The sequence below is a fragment of the Lampetra fluviatilis genome, chromosome 51 (assembly GCF_964198595.1).
Source record: "Lampetra fluviatilis chromosome 51, kcLamFluv1.1, whole genome shotgun sequence".
In the NCBI taxonomy this organism is placed as follows: Eukaryota; Metazoa; Chordata; class Hyperoartia; order Petromyzontiformes; family Petromyzontidae; genus Lampetra; species Lampetra fluviatilis.
This window is the reverse complement of record NC_136325.1, coordinates 9,599,557-9,619,735: the sequence shown is the minus strand read 5'-3', so window position 1 is coordinate 9,619,735 and position 20,179 is coordinate 9,599,557. Positions and strand designations below refer to the sequence as shown.

General features: G+C 52.2%; 1 protein-coding gene across 1 annotated transcript; it reads right to left on the bottom strand.

The window, feature by feature from the left end:
- Positions 1-3,543: 3,543 nt before the first annotated feature.
- LOC144948953 (coagulation factor X-like) lies at positions 3,544-20,179 on the bottom strand. Its single transcript, XM_078878711.1, has 9 exons — positions 19,926-20,179; positions 17,298-17,455; positions 15,365-15,398; positions 11,954-12,097; positions 9,938-10,069; positions 7,404-7,762; positions 6,236-6,353; positions 5,430-5,752; positions 3,544-4,711 (listed from the first exon to the last, which is right to left on the bottom strand). The coding sequence occupies exons 1-9, from the start codon at positions 20,023-20,025 to the stop codon at positions 4,484-4,486; spliced, it is 1,596 nt and encodes a 531-aa protein (XP_078734837.1). The 5' UTR covers positions 20,026-20,179; the 3' UTR covers positions 3,544-4,483.

Genomic DNA, 20,179 nt, shown 5'->3' with positions numbered 1-20,179 from the left:
GCATAAAGGTCTTGCTTCTTACCGCAGAGCTGTGACCTTTCGCGGGATGGTATAAAAGAGCTGTCCCGTCATTCGGTGTTTTATCAAATTTACTCGCAAGGACTTTTGTTCAGGTGGGCAGGCCACCTTGCCCGCTAGAGGGCACAACAGACACTAAACTCTGTGCCTGCTCCCTGCAGATCGAACGCAACACGTTGAGTGCCGTCTTGGTGAATCGTGGCTAACTTGTATTCAATGAACAGATAAGGGTATTTTTTGCGGCCTAAAATAAAATAGCCATCGGTATAGCGTGGTAGTTTGACATGGACCCTGATGCAAGGAATGATATGGGAGCCGAATTCCCTCCCTCTCCCGGCCTGAACCCTTCCGGCCTGTAGAGCTCAGTGGAGTTGCCCCGCCTGCATAATTGATAACCACCACCCCACTGACGACACCATTTTATAAATGTACAGATAGCCAGGTGGCTTCTACAAAAAGAGCCAAGTCGCTCAGTGGGCCTTACCTCATGAAATAAATGAAGTTTAGTTTTAGTCTATATGCCTCCCATCCCAGTTGTCCGCGTAACTCGTGTTGCCCTCTCGAGGTGCGTTTCCCTCGTCGATTTATTTTCGCGACCTCAAGTGCGCCCTGGATTTGGGGGACGTGGCAAGGGGGTTGTTGTTTTTGGGATCGATGTTGCGTCAAGGGAATGGGTGGAATTAACTGCGTAAAGAATTTGAGTCGAGCCGAAAAAAAATACATCACCAAGCTCGTTGCAGTCAAAGTGATTAAGCCGGTGATGTTAACAATCGAATAAATAAATAGGCCTTCTGCATGTCCCTCCAAAACAAATGTTGTACACATTCCATCAGCTGCATGGTGTTCATGCATTTCAGCAGCATTGGTTGAACACAAGCAAACTCCGGACCGGCTTTGTGACATTGGCTGCTGATTTATTTGGTTGTATTCTCCACAATGACGCAAATTATAATTTTGTTTTATTACGTTACGGTCAGGCGGGGGGAGCATTTAGTTTAACATGTAACATTATTCATTATTACGCTTGTTTTACCCAGGAAAGCCTCTCCGAATATCAAGACTATTTTCAAGGTGGATCCTTGAAATATTCCTGCTTGTAATCCCAACTGATTAATTTGCCGGTAACTTTTAAGAATTGGGATGTTTGGCCAATACCAGTAAAATAGTTATTTTTTTTTAGCTATGAGGGAGGGGAAGCCACAAAACCCGGAGGAAACCCATAGAGAACAAGGGAGGTGAACATACAAAGCATACACAGCAAGGCGCCCAAGTCCAGAATCGAACCCAGGTTGCTTCTTGCTGTGAGCCACGAGCATCGCCACCGCCCCACCGTGCTTCTCTTAATTTAAACAGGAAAAAAGAAACACGAACTCGTGTTTGGCCAAACATTCCAAATACTGAAAAAATACCGACTACAAACTCAATTGGGATCATTCGCACAGAGTGGCAGCAGCAGTAGCAGCAGTATGGCCCTCTGCCAACGTTTAAACTTTGCAGGACCCTCCTGACCAACAGAGTCTTGAGACTAGGTGAAGGCTTTTCTGGGTTAACGAGTGGAATAATCGACCCGGCCTCTGCTTTCTACTCACGAGTGTTCATGGGGAAGTCTGACTTTTCACAAGTGGAACATGATAACTCGACTATTTTTGGCAGATTTTATCAGCAATGGGGGGGGGGGGGGTCACTTTTCTAAACAGCTCAAGTTGGCCTTCAGCTTGGTTTCTCGATGGGGAGGATACTTGAGTTATCGTCTAACTGGAATTCTGCGAGGAATGTGGCGCTGACGCAAACGGGTGACTCGGTGGTGTACAACTCATTCCTCCTGCTCTCTTCGCCACGTTTGTACGCTTTAAACAGACCGGTTGTGTTGCTTTTTTTAAAGAAATGTACCCTCTAAAATCTAAGATAAAAATGATGAAAATACAATTTGTTCAATTGAAGTGACACAACTTGCTGCCTGCCGCATTGTCTTGAATTGTAGTGTTGTATTGTCAGTGTTAACCGTGCAGAGCTTTTGTACGATACCCTTATGGTACTTTTTTGTATTATAAACTGCTCGATGTTTATGGCAAAGTTAGCGGAGTGGCTCTACTCTCCAACGGGAATCTCTAGACATTTTTTCCAGGAGGGTCGTGCTACTTTTGAGAGTAGATGGGCGATGGTTGTTGTGTGTTTTTCCTATCGATTCACGAAAGGGATGCGTCCTTAAAAAAACACGCCTGAAACGAATGGGTCAATCAGAACGGCTTTCCCCATTATTTTAATACTAGAGATGAGGTTTGTGTTTCAGACAGCCATTCACACTACTAACCTGAAAATATACACCACCTACATCACTTTGACCATACAAAAATAATAGTAAAGGACATACGTATAACAAATAATTGAATAATAATACTTTTTAAACAAAAATATTTAACCTTTCCAGGAACCTCGCCAAAAGATGTGCACGTCGGAGTGACTGAAGGTGACGTGGATGCGCGTTATTGTTGTGCTGCTGGGACATCGTCACGCCGTCGTGGACGGATGGAGCCCCGGCGTCCCGGGTGACTTCTTGTTCGATGATCTCACGGCGCGTGCCGGAGTGACGTTTCGTGCCCATAATTTGTCGGTTGCGTTTACGCGAAATTTCGGGAACCGAACGTTCGTGAATCGAGGGAGGATAATCTGTATGCAGGTAATTAGGAAAATTTGGCAAATCTGGACCATGACACCGACACACATCTCCTACTGTTTTTCAAATAAACATCACGGATCTTTATTGCCCACTGTGAAGCAAAAGGCACCGAATTCATGGTTAATTCGCCCGTGGCATTCACCTGGGCGGCCGCTGGGCTCCAACCGTGAAGCTGCACAATACACACCGGTGTGCTGTACCAGTAACGAACTGGCATGTTCTGTTGGGGTGACAAACCTTACTAGTTGGCTTTGTCGGGTGGTGACGAGTTCAACGACGCATTTATAATTACGCAATCTAATGCAAAAAACCTGTTCTGAATTAGAGGAGTATTCGTATATTTTTTGTTTACTGTAAAATGAATGGCTGTTGAGCCACAGATCTTATCATCTGTATTTGCAGAGAAGATGAGCGGCTGATGAAACCTTGATCGCTTTTCATTACGCAACCACCCGGGAGGGCTCTTTGCCCTTGCCAGGCACAGTCGGCAGCCCAGACAACGATGCCACGTTAGGTCCAAGTCTCTTGGGGAGATCTCTTTGGAGATTTGGAAACCGCATTACCGTCTACAGAGGCAATGAGTGACTCGGCATTTAAACCGTGAATTTGCTGGCTTAACGTACAACACATTGACACCCGATGAGAACGAAGACGACGGCACAGTGCGACACGAGTTGGTGATGTTGCTGCTGCTGCGTTGGCAGTGGTGCACAAGCAAACTGAACACGACTCGTCAATGAGGGTCTCGACACTGTACGTAGCAGCGTCTGTTTTTATATAGGGGGAGGGATTCGGATGGGGGGAGGCACGGCCACACACGCGCACACAGAAGTCGGGTGACACACGGGCAGGTGCGAGCTGACTTCGATATATTCGGATAACATTGACTGTAAAATACAAATAGTGTTCACCGCTCTGACAGCTATAGGCTTAGTACGGACTGGAAGGATATTATTCAGTAATACATCTTACAACTACAATTCCTTATAGAGGAAACATACTAATTAACTGATTATTAATCTATTATAGAATTACATTACCCCCCCCGCCACCTCCGCCTCTGATCTCTGCACCTGGTGGGCTCAGTGAAGACGTCGCCCTGCTGCTGCTGCTCTATTTAAGACTGGAAGCAGGTGGATTGCTTCATTATTCTGGCAAATGGCCCGATGATGCTGGTTGATGTAATTACCGGCGAAACGTCGCACTACTCAGATTGTAAATGTTGGGATTTACTCTCCAACACGCCGCTGGGCTGAAGTAGTAACTAACTGGCGCGTTGTTGACGTGACAAATCTGACTTGTGGGGGACGGTTACGGCACAGTTATATCTTCTTGGTTCTTTCGGTAAAGTCACGTAGAAGGGAAATAATAAAATAATAAAAATAAAACATAAAATACAATTCTCACGACGTTTCTGCCACAACGCAAGCAGCCGTCCTCAGGTGAAGAACAGGTCTGTCGGGAAGACAGCGTCTGAATGAAACACCACCAGCTTAAATAATACGCTGCCAAGCTTGGTGGTGTTCATTCAGACGCGGTCTTTCCGACAGACCTGTTCTTCACCTGAGGACGGCTGCTTGCGTTGTGGCCGAAACGTCGTGAGAATTATTTTATTATTTTAATATTTCCCTTCTACGTGACTTTACCAAAAGAACCAAGAAGATGAATTCCCTCAGTCACGAAGGCACAGTTATACTTACGCGATCTCACCCAAAAAACATGATTATGAAAAACAACCTACGCGCTAGAGCTTGGCAAATGCACACGCCGGGACTCTCCGTGGGCCCGTTACGATGCGTTCTCGCGCATGGTGGCTTCAATCCAGTCGATGAAGTTGGTGAGGCGGGTGAAGGCGCCGTACTTCCCGCGTTGGGCGCAGCCCTCGCCCCAGCTCGTGACGCCGGTGAGGAACCACGTGTCGAGCCGCCGGCTCATGTAGGGCCCCCCGCTGTCGCCCTTGCACGCGTCCTGCCTCCCCGCGGCGTAGCCCGCGCAGAACATGTTCTGCGTCACTTTCTGTGGACGGCAGGAGCGAGCGGGTTGACCAGAGTCAGCGTCTGCGTCGTTCGGCATCGTCACAATGTTGGGTTTTGTAGAAACAAAAAAATATTGTTACTTTACCAGGTAAGGCCCACTGAGCTATGTAGCTCTTTCAGAAGCGACCTGGCCACAAATGATAGCCAAAAGAAGTGGATTATCACGTGGAAATTTAAAGTAGCCAAATACTCTGAACGCGTGTTGACTCTAAATGTGTGGAGGGAAATACCTGGAGAACAATCCACGCCACTACGGGGACAGCATGCACATTTACAGCAGGTGTTGGGGTTGGTATCGAACCCACGACCCCTGCATACCCGGCGAGGTAGTGAGCATCTCGTCACTGCGGCGCCCCTGCTCGGATCTCGTAGGCAGCGGGTTTGTGGTTCAGGGTTAAAGGTCAGCAGTGAGAGGTTAGGGGTTATGGTTCGTTTTACATTTGTAGGATTAACAGTGCTCGTAACTATGATCCGTAGCGTATAAAATCTGCACCTTCGTAGGACACCCATGAAACAGAGCCTTATTGGGCCCTACCTCATGAAATAAATAAAATCTGTCTTACCAGGTTAGGGTTAGTGTTTGGGGTTAAGTGACAGCAGCTACCACGCATATGCAGAAACCGTAGCCGCAGAGCCTCAACCCAAACACCCCCCAACAGCCCCCCCCCCCCCCCCTCCTGCACGACCCCGACCATCACCTGCTCCGTGGATTGGGCACACGTGGCCGTGGGCACCACCGGCAGTCCGACCCACTGCAGGTAGCGCGAGTTGCGGCCGTGCTCCTGCTCACGGCCCCATCCCGAAACGACGCCCAGCGTGCCGGGCTGGGTGAGCAGCTCCGCGAGCCGGCGGTCGGGCAGGCACGCGGGCACGGCGTAGCGGTCGAGGCGCGCCGACGAGTTGAGCCGCAGGAGGGCGAGGTCGCTGTCAAAGGTGTCGCTGTCGAAGTTGGGGTGCGGCACGATAAGGTTGGCCGGCAGGTTCTGCTCGGAGCCCTCGGTCAGCCGCACGTCGTGCTCGCCTGGAATAAAGCAAGAGGGAAAATAAAAGGTCAACGGGCTCGGATCTAGGACGGCTGCGTCGTGACGCGAGGACGCCATCGGCTCGAGACGTCAGTCGGTGAACCTGCGAAACATTTTTAGTTTTTCACTGTAAATAAAAAAATGTTATTGAGAAAAATTACATTTGACAATTTTTTTCTTTCGTGCGTGACTGAAACGCACAGCGTGAGTCTGAAGTCCCTAAAGATGAATCGAGCAACTGCTATTTGGTGCCACGGGGGGGAGGGGGGGTCGTTACGCGAGCGACGCCGGCCCCACCGTCTTTGGGAGCGGTGGCACTGAGCGGTGGCACTGAGCGGTGGTTCTGGCCATCCGAGTTCGATGCCCGGCCAGGAGTTAACGTCTGGCGAGCCGATTGGACACCGGACACCTCCGGGGTCGCCCCCCCCCCCCTACCACGGAGGGGGAGGAGGTGGGGGGGGGGGGATTCTCTCTCCGCTCACCGATGCGGACGAGGACTTGCTTGGTGTAGCGAGCGCAGTGCGCCGCCGTCACCACCCAGCGCGCCGACACCAGCGTCCCGCCGCAGAAGCCGTTGCCGCGCCGGTCCGTGAGCAGCACCTGGGAGGGACGGGGGGAGGGACGCGCCGAGCGGCTCGTGCCGGGCGGTGGCCAGGAGACGTCGACGACCTCGCCGGCTACGACAAGAGGTTTCACTACCCCTTCTGGCAACAACACACTTGTGTTGAGATGTTAAAAGACAAAACTGAAACCGTTTGCGAGGAATCGTGTCTGCACTAAGCACACATACTTGTGGTGAACATGCAAACAAATAAAATGCCCTGGTAGTCTATGATGATGCATTGTCTTTGAAACTGATTGGTCCACACCAGAGACAGCTTTCCTGAGAGCCTCGTCTCAAACAGCGTTAGAGCAGAGGACGTCAAAAGGCGAACAGCACAGAGACAATGCCACTATCAGGACATTGAGAGCTCGGAGTGATCAGCTACATCATGGGACCTCTCGCCTGGTTTACAGGGGGTCGTGGATTCGATCCCGACCCTGACGCCTGCTCTACATTTGCGGTGTCTCTCTCCCCCTGGTCGCATGGATTTTTCTCTGGGTCCTCCGGTTTTTCCCTCCACATTTAGAATTTACATCACCACGCGTTTAGAGTGTTTGGCTGCTCTACATTTCCACGCTACCATTTGTGGCCAGGTCGCTCCTGTAAAAGAGCTACATTGCTCAATGGACCTTACCTGCTCAAAATAAAAAGTGTATCGGTGAGTTGGTGTATATTGGGTAGGGCCCATTGATTGAAGAAGCTCTTTGTTTAACGGTGACCCGGCTGATGGTGCAGCAGGCAACTCGCATGGGAAGGGAGGGTTCAAAGCAGCTGTTTAGAGCAGCTGGTGTGACGGTAGCGAGCACGGAATACGTGCGAAGGGAGGGTTCACAGTGCCTGCATAGAACTAAAGCGGTGGCAATTTACAATGATGAACAAATAACAATCATGAGATAGACGATGGAAGAAAAATGAAGAATAAATCTGCTTTAAATTCCTCCACCGATTTGTTTCTATTCTCTCCCTGTGATGCGGTCCGGTGCCACCCATCGCCCCTAAGGGGCCGCCACTCACGTGGAGACTTTGAACCGCGGCGACGCACTCACCTGCCAAGGGCAGTGCCCACGCGGGCAAATGTACCCTCCCACGATCCTCATGCCGTCCGGCGTCACGGTGGACGCGGCTTGCGCTTCCGGTTCCACCGTCGGGGGGGGCCCCCCTTCCATCGGCCGGGGCCCCCCACCGGCCAGGGCTTCGCTTCCCTGCTCTGTGGGGGGTTGTGGCGGCGGCAGCGACGACGCGATCCGCTCGGGAGGCGCCGGCAAGGCGGAGGAGTTGGTGGCATTGGCGGTGGCATTGGCGGTGGCATTGGCGGTGACCAAGCGGTCGGGTTCCCAGACATCGCCGTCCCCTCCCAGCGATCGCCCCGTCTGGTCCATGACCGTCCTCCCGCAAGCGCCCAAGTCTGGGGGCATTCAGCGACAGAGGCGGTGCGGAGGTTAAGGGGGAGGGTTGGGTGCGACCCGTTCACGCCCCCCGAGTTTCTGATGAACAGAAGCGGCGGCGGCTTCATCATCGTCGCCGTCGTTCAACTTCCCGTGCGTGCGTCTCGGCACCGGTGGCGTGCGACGCGAGTCCACAGCCACTGCGACGGACCACGGCGCCCGCGTCCGCCCGAGATGACAGTTCCATTGATGATCCGGCACTCACAGATTCAGTCGGTCGCCTCCTCATCACTCTTCTATAGCTGCTGTCATGGTTACTGTTCCCGTGAACTTCACATCATTGATCTCTCCACATACCCACTCACCACACAAAGATAAAGATCCCCCGTATAGCCTTAACAGACTGTAGGAGCAAGTGCCATTAGCGAGCACCTATGAAGGCTGCCATGGCACACGGATGACGATGTTTACACAACTCACCAGCCACTCATTTGAGTCGACCTAGGGGAGGCCCAGGACTGCTTCAGGAGATGTTTGTCGTGAGCGGGAATGGAACCCGGGTCGCCAGCTTCGTACCGCAGCGCGCTACCCGCTACACTGCCGTTCCTCCACCACACCACGCACTCACTCACCCACACACTCACCTACCCATCCACCCACGCACTCATTCACCCACACACTCACCTACCCATCCACCCACGCACTCACTCACTCACCCACACACTCACCTACCCATCCACCCACGCACTCACTCACTCACCCACACACTCACCTACCCATCCACCCACGCACTCACTCACTCACCCACACACTCACCTACCCATCCACCCACTCACTCACTCACCCACCCACACACTCACCTACCCATCCACCCACTCACTCACTCACCCACCCACACACTCACCTACCCACCCACACACTGCAGCTCAAAACACCCCTTGCTCTGTATCTCGCACTGCTCCACTTTGGACGCCGTTTCGAAACGACTCGGCCATTGTGCGCTGGCGTCACGGATTAAATTTGTCAAAATAAAAAAATGACACCGCAAATGTCTCAACTGAGATTACACAGCAGCAGCGCTCTCTACTGACAGCCTCTACCCATCTGTGGAAGACAGCAGCAGCGACTTCCTTCGTGATCCAGCGCTGCGCGACAATGACGGCACGAATACCAAACGTAAATAAACTAAGCAGAATCAGGACATTGATTTTTACTGGAGGAATCCTATGAGCTATAAAGCTCTTTTGACAAATGTCCAATAGTGGCTATGTCAGAACGTTACAACAACAAATACAAAAACTCAACGGGAGTGCCAAGTATAGGAGAGTTAAACTAATCACTTGGAAAAATATCAAACAAATAAAACTGAAGCATTGTTTTGTCTTAGCAGGCGAAGCCCACCGAGGTCTTAACTCAGTGTTTCCGAGGTGGACGACGCTCGCGCTGCGTAATCGTACATCGGAGGCACGTTCATAATGGGGCTTTCATTTGTTTTATCTCGGAATCCCTTCCCTCGTCTGCAAGCGATTGAGGAGCTGAGCTGAGCTGAGCGGTGGCTCCGTGCGGCATTCAAAGCGATGCCGCTCGCGATACGCGGCTCCATGTCGCTCGGCGCTCCTCAAGGACCATCATTGTCCTGCGCCCTCGCCTCGGGAATTTAGATTTTAGTTTTATTAATTTCGGGCGCAACAATGAATCTTTTTATTGAAGGTCCCTCCGTCCCTCCGTCCGTCCGGCTGGCAGTCGGCCGAGCCAAGCCGGGCAGCAGGGTGCGAGCCGGGGGGTGGGCGCAGTGCCGGATTAAGCTAGTGCGGGGCCTGTAGCATGATGTTATAAAGGGGCCCTAAATTAAAAATAAACACGTAAATATTAAAAAATACATTTTTAACTTGCATAGTAAAGTCATTGTATTTTTTCATTTGCTATACAGCCGGATAATACGACACATTTTAAACATCCAGTCGTTTATAAAAGTTGAAGGCGGTATAGTACTATTGTAATAGTGCAAGTGCAGAATCACTGAACCGGAATTGATAGCTTGAAAGCTTTTAGCGTGGGGCCCATGAAAGTACACACATGTAGTAGCTACTAGCAGCAAAAGTAGCTACACATGTAGTAGCTACTACATGTGTAGCTACTTTTGCTGCTAGGATAATATAATCCGGCACTGGGTGGCGTGGCCCACCACCACCCACCGATCTGGTCGCAGCTGAAGCCGTTGTCGCTGAGCTGGTACCCTCGAGCGCAGTGGCACACCAGGCGGTAGATGCGACTCGCCTCGCAGTAGTGCTCACAGCCACCGTTGTTCCTGTCGCACGAGCGGATTTCTGTTCACACGGAGGGGTGGTGGGGAGGAAGGGGAGGTTGGTCGTGAAGCCGTGGCATACTATAAAGTATAAACTACTAAACTATAAACCGTTTTAACAGTGAAGGCCCACTGGGCCGTGTAGATCTTTTCCAGAAGCCACAAATGAGAGCTCGACGAGGTGGCTTATCATCATCACGTGGACATTTATGGCAGCAGCCAAGTGCTCTTCAACGCGTGGTGACGTCGATTCTAAACGTGGAGGGGAAAACCGGAGGACCCGGAGAAAAATCCACACGACCACGGGGAGAGAGAGACACCGCAAATTCAAAATATACAGCAGCAGGTATCAGGGGATGGCATCGAACCCACGACCTCCTGTAGACCTGGCGAGGTAGTCAACATCTCCTAGCCACCATGATGATGATGAGAGAGAGACACCGCAAACTCCAAATATACAGCAGCAGGTATCAGGGGATGGCATCGAACCCACGACCTCCTGTAGACCTGGCGAGGTAGTCAACATCTCCTAGCCACCGTGATGATGATGAGAGAGAGACGCAAACTCCAAATATACAGCAGCAGGTATCAGGGGATGGCATCGAACCCACGACCTCCTGTAGACCTGGCGAGGTAGTCAACATCTCCTAGCCACCGTGATGATGATGAGAGAGAGACGCAAACTCCAAATATACAGCAGCAGGTATCAGGGGATGGCATCGAACCCACGACCTCCTGTAGACCTGGCGAAGTAGTCAACATCTCCTAGCCACCATGCGGATCACGAGACCCTAACAGCTCAACATGTCCTGCCTCAAACCAGACTAGGAGGGCCCCCGCATCGCCTCTGCAAGACTGCTGGGGCAAGTGCTGTTAGCGAGCAGCAGCTATGAAGGCCGGCAAGACACACGAGGGGGTGGGTGGCCATTAGCACGCCCGGCCGCCTTTGTCTCCCCGGTGCTGATGTTTTGCCAACATAACTCTCGGCACAGTATTCCAGGATGTCCCGGCTGGAATGCCGGAACAAAAAATAAAATGACTGCAGACGGTTGAGAAAAATGAACTTTAAAGATATTGAACCCTTCCCAGTGCCGGGTGATCCTCATAGCAGCACAAGTAGCTACAAATCTAGCTACGGGCCTCGCACTTTCAAGGGCCCCGCGCTAAATGCTGTCAAGCTATCAATTCCGGTTCAGTGATTCTGCACTTGCTCTATTACTATAGTACTATACCGCCTGAAACATGTATGAACGACTGGGTGTTTAAGGTTAGCGATTTGTCGTATTATCTGGCTGTATAGCGAATGAAAAAATACAATTACTTTACTAGGCAAGTAAAAAATGTGTGCTTTTTTTAGTAACATTTGCTACAGGCCCCGCACTAGCTTAATCCGGCCCTGACCTTTCCGCCTCCAGCCCCCGCACACCCACCCACACTCCCCTGGGAATGTGGGTCGCCTCTTCCCCGCCACCTCCCCCCATGTATAAGCCCCCCCCCGCCACCCACGGAAGACACCCACAGCCCCCACAGCCCCCACAGGTTGGCACGTCGAGCCCTGCCAGCCCCACTGATGTCGGTGGTTTCGGTGGTTGTGATGGTGGTTGTGGTGGTGGTGGCTGTGGTGGTTGTGGTTGTAGTGGTCACGTGGCCTCAGAGTGCACCTGGCCTGGCACAGGCGTGGTGGTGATATCACCGTCCCTTAGTGGCGAATTGATTGATTGGTGGTCGTGGTGTTTGTGGTGGTGGTCGTGGTGGTTGGTCGTTGTGGTGGTTGTGGTAGTGGTCGTGGTGGTTGGTGGTTGTGGTGGTAGTGGTGGTCGTGGTGGTGGTGAGAGGGGCTCTCCCCGAGTTCGCCGGCACCCTCGCACCGGCCTCCGCCGTGAGCGTCGTCGCGGCGACTCCTCACCGACGTGGCAGGTGTCTCCCTCCCAGCCCTCGGCGCAGACGCACCGGGCGGCCGAGCGCAGCTCCAAGCAGCGGCCGCCGTTCTTGCAGGGGTTGGGGCGGCACGGGGTGACCCGCGGGGCCGGGGCGCGCCCCTGAAAGCCGCCTGCCCCACACAGCGCTCCGTTAGCAGAACGGTACAGACAGTGCGCTCCGTTAGCAGAACGGTACAGACGGTGCGCTCCATTAGCAGAACGGTACAGACGGTGCGCCCCGTTAGCAGAACGGTACAGACGGTGCGCTCCGTTAGCAGAACGGTACAGACGGTGCGCTCCGTTAGCAGAACGGTACAGACGGTGCGCTCCATTAGCAGAACGGTACAGACGGTGCGCTCCGTTAGCAGAACGGTACAGACAGTGCGCTCCGCTAGGAGAACGGTACAGACGGTGCGCTCCACTAGGGCGCGGTAGTGGGAGTTGCGCTCCTGAAGAATGCCGCGTTACGGAAAGAAAGGAAAGTTGTAATAAATAATAAAAAAACGCGCTAAATGCATAACGCAGGCCAAACAAAGACCGAGGCGCGTGGGTAGCATCCAAAAGTATCCAGCAGCATCCCACCACCTTGTGCGATGCTACGCCGAGGTAGCCGAACGACCGCTTATTTGTACTTGCGCGACGTCGTTACATTCGCTCGATCGTATTTGATATCCAATTCGCATCCACGTCATAAAAAAAAGTGTTTCCTAAAATGCATTCATCACGTTATGAAAACACTCAGCGTTATACGAGAACTGACTGTACGATGATACGAGAGGAGGGGGGGTGGGGTCAAAGGTCACGGGGTCAAAGGTCACGGCGCCACCAGCCCGAATGTCTCGCTGATTCGTAGGGAATGAAGCAGGCAGTGGCACAGCCTGCTGGCTTACACTGTTTGGGGGCGGGGGGTAGTGATGGCGGCGGGGGGGGGGCACAAGCCTGGAACCTTGCTCTGGGCGCCAGAGTGTTTGCTGGCTACGGCTGTGAGAGGTCGGAGCGCTGAGCTCGCACCGCTCAGATCTGGGGTTTGAGAACCGTGACTCAGAGTTCTCAAATGTGATCAGTTGATGGTCTCAAAAGGTAGGTCTCAATGGCGCTATCGTGCCGAGATGTTAACTACCTCGCCTGGTATACAGGCGGGCATGGGTTCGATCCCGACCCTGACGCCTGCTGTATATTTGGAGTGTCTCTCTCTCTCCCTGTGGTCGCGTGGATTTTTCTCCGGATCCTTCGGTTAATTCCTCAACTTTCTGGAACGAGCGTTCAGAGTACAATATTTGGCCGCTATAAATGTCCCCGTGATAAGCCACTTCGTTCAGCTATGTGGCCAGGTCGCTTCTCAAGAAGTGCTATATAGCTCAGTAGGCCTTCCCTGGTAAAATAAAACGTTTAATTTTTTATAGTTTAGACTCACATAGATACTCATAGACTTATCGAGACCAATAGAGACCCGCAGACGTACAATGGGTCTTGCAAGTGGGGGTCAAACCACGGGTCTCAAGTGTGGGGATTTGATCGCAGCCCGGTCACCAGCGCCTGCACACAACAGCCCCCATCACATTGGGTTCTGCACATAATTTGGCTAAATCGCAGTGCAGAGAGTAAAAGTAGAGATTTGTCTGTCACGTAACCAACATTACAGCCATGTCACTACCCTCTGCTTCAGACTGCAGTGTCTCACGTGCACAGTATACACATCGCTCGCCCTGCTTGTTCTCATCCCGTCTTATCTCCTTTGCTACAACTGTTGTATTTGCACGAGCGAAAAGAATCCATTGCTGCGCACATTTATGTTTACGCGTTACTCTGTGGCATTTTTCGAACGTTGCACGGCGTCTCGTGCAAAAAGCCCTGACACCGTGGCGACTTGTTTTTGAAGCAAGTTTACACGATGGGGTGTCCAAGTGTGATAGTGCTGGAGGCTGGGAGGCACCAAAACGAAGCCACCCACCCCACCAGCGCTCCACTCTCTCCTGGGTGGCCTGGCCCAACCAGCCCAGCGGGCGATCTATGCAAGGACAGGCACCCGCTTTGGACGATGGTCAGCAGAGCATTGGCGGAACGAACATTTGCAACACGCACGGCGTTTACCAGAAAATAAATGAACGTGACAATGAGGGGAGCAGGGCCAAGCTTAAGTGTCACCGCAAATCCAGACGAGAAAGAGGTTGGAGCCTTAACGAGGTGGGCCGTAAGTGTCTCTCGGGGTAGATTGAAAGCTGCTGCCGATGTGAAGCACGGATGGCATTCCGGGCGGCGCTTTGGCTCCGATTAGCGATACGCCAGGCGTTTGAGTGAACATTAAGGTAAAGACGCGACATGCGTAAACACATGCTGTAGATATAGCAGTCTTACTCGGGTTGCCACCTTCTACACAGACCAGTCCCAGACATGTTTCTCAAGTCAGCCGACGTCTAATTTTTACAAATCGTTCATTTGACTGAAATAAAGTTCAACACTATACTGGAGTCCGGTCGTTATTGTGACGTGGGGGAGGGGGGGGGGGGTGCCCAGTCGCTATTGCAGATACGCCACTGCCCTTCAGAAGAGAGCTTCTGAAACCAAGTGTCGCCGTTTCACAAACCCCCTGGCGCTGAGCTGTTCTGGAGTCGCCCCCACGTCTCCGGAGGACAGGACACAAAGGAGAGTCCTCAAAATGTGAGCGTGGCTTTTCAACACACAACCGGTGTGCTGGACTAGTGACGAATTGGCATGTTTCTGTTTACGTGACAACCCTTACTAGTTGGCTGTGTCGGGTGGTGGCGGGTTTAACGACACATTTATATTTACGCGATCTAACCCAAAACAACCTCTATCATGGAGTACCGTATCTACTCATCATCGTCTCCAGACTGCATGACATTTCTTGTTGTTGTCGTCTCATTTGGCCAACTTGTCCCCCACCCTGAGGATTCACGACGGGAGGAGAGGGGGACAGGGTGGACCGGCTGCTCCACCGTCGCGGTGTGTGCACCAACACCACTGGCTGGACCGTCTGCTCTGAGGTGCACGCTAACACGACTTGGTGTTGTGTGGTCGTGAGTTCAGACAGGGTGACCACCTGCCCCCGTTTCACCCGGTCAGGTTTGGCCGGGCCAGTCCAGAAATTGGCAACCTTGTTCGGGTGCCAGGTATTGATTTGTGTCGAGGTCTGATACCGCTCTTTATGTTAAACTTGATTGCAGTAAACTGTAGCACAGATTTGATGATAATTCTATATAATAGACCTAGCGACGTCTGATGTCTGTATTTGGGCTATAATAGACTAGGTTGCAATGCTCGCCTAAGAGTTAGTTTTAAATTATGAATCACTTCATGTCTAACATCATCATCATTGTCATCAACGTCAGCACGCTTGCAAAGCATCGTCGCTTGTAGTCGAGCGTGAGCACACTCACCTTGGCTTAGGCGATATCGAGCCCAGAATATTTTCTGTAAAACAGAACAAAGCACAACGAGACAGCGGAGTGAAAGTGAACTTGTCGACGAGTCGCGTACGGCGACCGCCAAGAGAGACCCGACGTCGCGCCACCGCCGCCGCTGCTACTGGCAGTCGTCACGACGGAACGGGAACCATTCGATGCCTGCTGGCGCCAACTTCGCCGAACGGCGATGTCGGCGGGTGAACTTAAAAAAAAACGGTCAATAGGAAAAGGTTGAAAAGGTCAAAAAGGTCAATTGAAAAACAAGGTCACTTGCTGAGCGATTGGTGGCCCAAACGTGCGACGCGGCGACTGCTTAAACAAATTCCACATGGAAATACAGAAATACATAAACGTATGTTTAGAGGTGTTACGTTTAGTTCATCGGCCCATCAGCCAAATGAAGCGGCTTTGAGCATCAGTATTTGTTTGAGAATGAAAATTCCGGACGCCGTGGCTTTAAAAGAAAATACATATTAAACGGGCGACGTTTCAGGCAATGGCCCTTTCTTCACAGCACACGAATGAAGGGATGAAATGTGCCCTGAAGAGCCACATTTCCCGAAACGTCACCATGTTCACATTTGTTTCTGATACAAGGCCACATTGTAGCTGACAAATGTTATTTGTGCTTCCTGCACCACTATCAACACAGCAACAGCGTCACCACTATCAACACAGCAACAGCGTCACCAAATTTTTCAGTAAACAGCAGCCACAGCGTTGTTTTTCTGTCTTCATGTCTCGCGAAAATAAGCGCTTCAATATGAGCGGAACAATTTCGGCTTCGTTCCAGCTCGCCGCAGGCTACAGGGCATGTATCTCTTGCCGTGGTGGGATCTGCTTGGATGCCGCTTAACCGATGCATTGGAACCATCATAGTGGTAATAATCACAATGATCATCATCAACACAACAATATCCCAACATCTAGGGCCCCTTCGTTGCAGCGGCGGCGGCGGCCTTGGCATGGACGGCTCCTGGATGTGCAAATAGACCCCCCCCCGTTCGCATTGATCATCAAAGCGATCGCAAATATTAACATTGACCAAATAAACACGCGTGGGCACCCACCCACCCACGCGCACGGATGGAAGAGGAGGAATGCGCCCGGGTTGTGTGCACTCTGGGGCCACGCTTCGGCAACGACGTTTTTATCGGTAACAAATGTCTCGTGCAGTCCCAGCGATCGCGTCCCAATGGTCCCAACCTGAAAGGTTCCAGTCAGGTCACAGCACGCGACGCCCTCCCCATGCCTGTCCTACCGCACGACGCAACAACAATGGTTTAGTTTGAGTGTTTTACACATCTCAGCAGCCGCCACGGCCTTCTGGGAGTACGAATTTCCAGCAGCATTGGATGAATGCAAGGCAAGCGAATTATGGACCGGTTTTGAAACACAGTGTCTCATCGGCAGAGCCAAGAAAAAGAAGGTTAAGGTTTATTGCAGGCTTGGTGGTAGGAGTGTTTATTTGCTCTATGACAGTGGTAGCGAGTTTTCATCATGATGATGGTGGTGCTGTTTGTGGTTTCTCTGGTAGTGGTGATCATGATGGTGGTTGTGGTGGTGGTATAAGTGGTGTTGACCTTGGTCGATACTGTGATAAGTTGTGATGATGATGATATTGTTGATGTTTGTGGTCGTGGCGGTAGTGATGGTGGTAAGAGTATCATTGTTGATACAGGCGCTCACGATGCAGATGGTGATTATTATTATTATAATAATAATTCTAATAATCACAATGGTCGTGTTGACGTGTGTGGCGGTGTGATGGCAACGGCGTCGTGGCGTCGTCGCCACGTGCCCTGGCACGAGGCACGAAACCTGCGCCTCCTCCGCCACCTCCAACTTGACCCCACAAGGGGGGCCAGGGTGGTGGTGGTGGGGGGGGGGTGGTAGCGCCACGTACCGCCTGCTCTTGCCCCACCGCCTCCTTCGCCTCCTCGAAGGAGCAAGTCTCCTCGCGACACTCGCGCTCGATCGACCCGGGACGCAGCTCCTCAAAGTCGCTGTTCTTCCTGCGCGTGCGTCGCAGCACCAGCGCCGCCCGTCGTGGGTCCACGAACACTGCGGCGGGACAGACGGACGAGCGCGCAATTCTGTCATCCGCGTCTGCACCGCATTCACGACTCCAACCTTCAAGCCGCACGCCAGCTCCGTCGATCGATGCGGAGCGCTCGCCGGCTCACGGTCGGCCGGCCCCCTGATCACTCTGCTACGGCTGCTGTCGTGGTCACCGTTGCCGTGATGTTCCACTCGTGGAGTCCGTCCACCCGTGTTGAGGACTCGGTCTAACACACACTGACTGCTGTTTCGTCGCGTTCACACCGCGTTCAACCACCACGATGCAGACTACAACAACAACACAGCCCACTCACCCACCCACTCACTCACCCACTCACCCACTCACTCACCCACCCACTCACTCACCCACCCACCCACTCACCCACTCACTCACCCACTCACCACACTGCAGGTCACAACAACACACTCACCCACTCACCCACCCACTCACTCACCCACCCACTCACTCACCCACCCACTCGCCCACTCACTCACCCACCCACTCGCCCACTCACCCACTCACCACACTGCAGGTTACAACAACACACTCACTCACCAACTCACCCACCCACCCACTCACCACACTGGAGGTGACCCCCCTCTCTCTGCTTCTTCCCTCCCACTGCTCCACTTTGGAATTCCCCTCCCCTCGTCTCTTTCCAAGTTCTCATTAAACAAAGGAAGTCCACGTGGCTTGTGCTTCAAAGTGGTCATCGATGCGGTGCTAGTCTCCTGTTTACAGCACTGAGCCAATGGTGGACATTCCACATTCCTATGGCGGGGGGCGAGTCAGTCCTTGGGGCAGTCACCGTTGACTTCCCCACAAAGTGGTACGCACTTTATCGACCCCAGAGGGATGATGATTCAACCCCCCACCAGGATTTCAATTTGCAACGTTCCGCTCGCTCTACCACTGAAACCAACTTGCTCAATAACGAAAAGCAGAGCATGAATCATTATCTCTGACGACTTGAATAGTGCTGTTTGTTGCTAACCGTGGGTGTTTTTGGTCTTTGGGACTTTGTTAAGCAACGATGACAAGACGCAGACAATCGTTCGTAGCGCTGCTGATCTGCTGAATCGGCGTGTTTGCTGGTGCTGCTGCTGCGTTGGCAGTGGTACACAAACAGAAACAACAACAATAACAACAACAACAATAACAACAACAACTCAACACACTCGTCAAGAGCGCTGCTGCCTTCAAAGGATGAGCAACGCCATCTGCGACTATCCGGGCAGTGGCACGAGTAGAGAGACAGAGTGGACAATGAGGGTCTGAGACTTGTCTACATCATCCTCGCAACACAGACAGAGACACGAGTAGAGAGACAGAGTGGACAATGAGAGTCTGAGACGTTTCTACAGAGTCTGAGACGTGTCTACATCGCGAGCTCTCGGATGCGCTTCTGCGGCCGTCTGGAACGCTCCTCCGTCCGCTGTTCGGAAGCCACTGGAGCTTTCCCCTTTTAAATAATCTCGATTGAAAACTCATTTTTTCAGAACTGCTTTTCGTGTTTAGTTTGTTGTCCTGCCTCCCCTCGCATCTCCGATTAACGCGGTTGGCTACGTACGGCGTGAAAGAAGTTCAACATGCAGTAGATACGTAGAGAGGCCAGTAGAGAGAGTGGATAATAAGAGTTGTAGATTTTACTTGCTTACACTATGGGGGTCTGATAATAATTAGATTAATTAAAACAAACTGTGCTGACCGGTTATTATTTAATTAGAGTGTTAATTATTACGACTGGTAAGTAGCTATTAGTAGCTGATATATTGTTGATATATTATTGGAGGAATATTTCCGTCGTTGGAGATTCTGACCAAATCCTTTTACCCTGCTTTCAAAGAAGACAAATACAAAATCGGCGACGTTTCGGGCAATGGTCCTTCTTCACGGCACACGAATGAACATCCTTGTGGACTCGTCTAGTTTGTTGTTGTCCTCGTGAGGCCGCTGCGCTGCTGTTGACGTGGTGGGAGTTGATTCGTTCATTGCGCAACACTGCCAGCAGCAGCAGCGCCGATTCAATTCGTGGTGATGATGGTGGTGGTGAATCATGGTGGTGATTATGATGATGGTGGTGATCGTGGTGGTGATTATGATCATGGTGGTGATTATGATCATGGTAGTGGTGGTGAACATGGTGGTGATTATGGTGGTGATTATGATCATGGTGGTGGTGGTGATTATGATCATGGTGGTGGTGGTGATGGTGATGATGATGGTGGTAATGATGGTGGTAATGATGATGGTGGTGATGATGATCATGGTGGTGTTGACATTTGCGGTGATTTCTACAACGAGCGGCGCAGCGTGATTGACAATGGACCCGGGCATGGCCCGTTGCCATCACCACCATCATCACCACCACCACCACCATCATTATTACCACCATCACCACCATCACCACCACTCGCACACCGTGCCCACCCACCCACCCAGGCCGTTCCGCCCCACGCCGTCGCCACGCACCTGAGTCGGGCTGAGCCTCCACAGCCGCTAGCAGCAGCAGCAGCGACAGAGCCACCAGCAGCAGCAGCTGCAGCGCAGCAGCCATGGGAACAGCAGCCATGGCAGGCGCTGTGCGTGCCTCCTGGGGGCTCTCCTCCTCGTGCCGCCTCCTCCTCCTCGTCTCTCCGCAGCTCGATCTCTCCTCCGAGGCGAGGAGACACCGCGGGGTGACCGCAACTCCTCTCCCTGCCCCCCTCTCCCTGTGTGTGTGTGTC

Coding starts and splice junctions, on each gene's coding strand:
- LOC144948953 (XM_078878711.1), bottom strand. CDS start 20,025: ATGGCTGCTGTTCCCATGGCTGCTGCGCTGCAGCTGCTGCTGCTGGTG. Junction 17,456..19,925: donor GGAGGCTCAGCCCGACTCAG/GTGCGTGGCGAC, acceptor GTCCCGCCGCAG/TGTTCGTGGACCCACGACGG. Junction 12,098..15,364: donor TCGATATCGCCTAAGCCAAG/GTGAGTGTGCTC, acceptor TGTGTGGGGCAG/GCGGCTTTCAGGGGCGCGCC.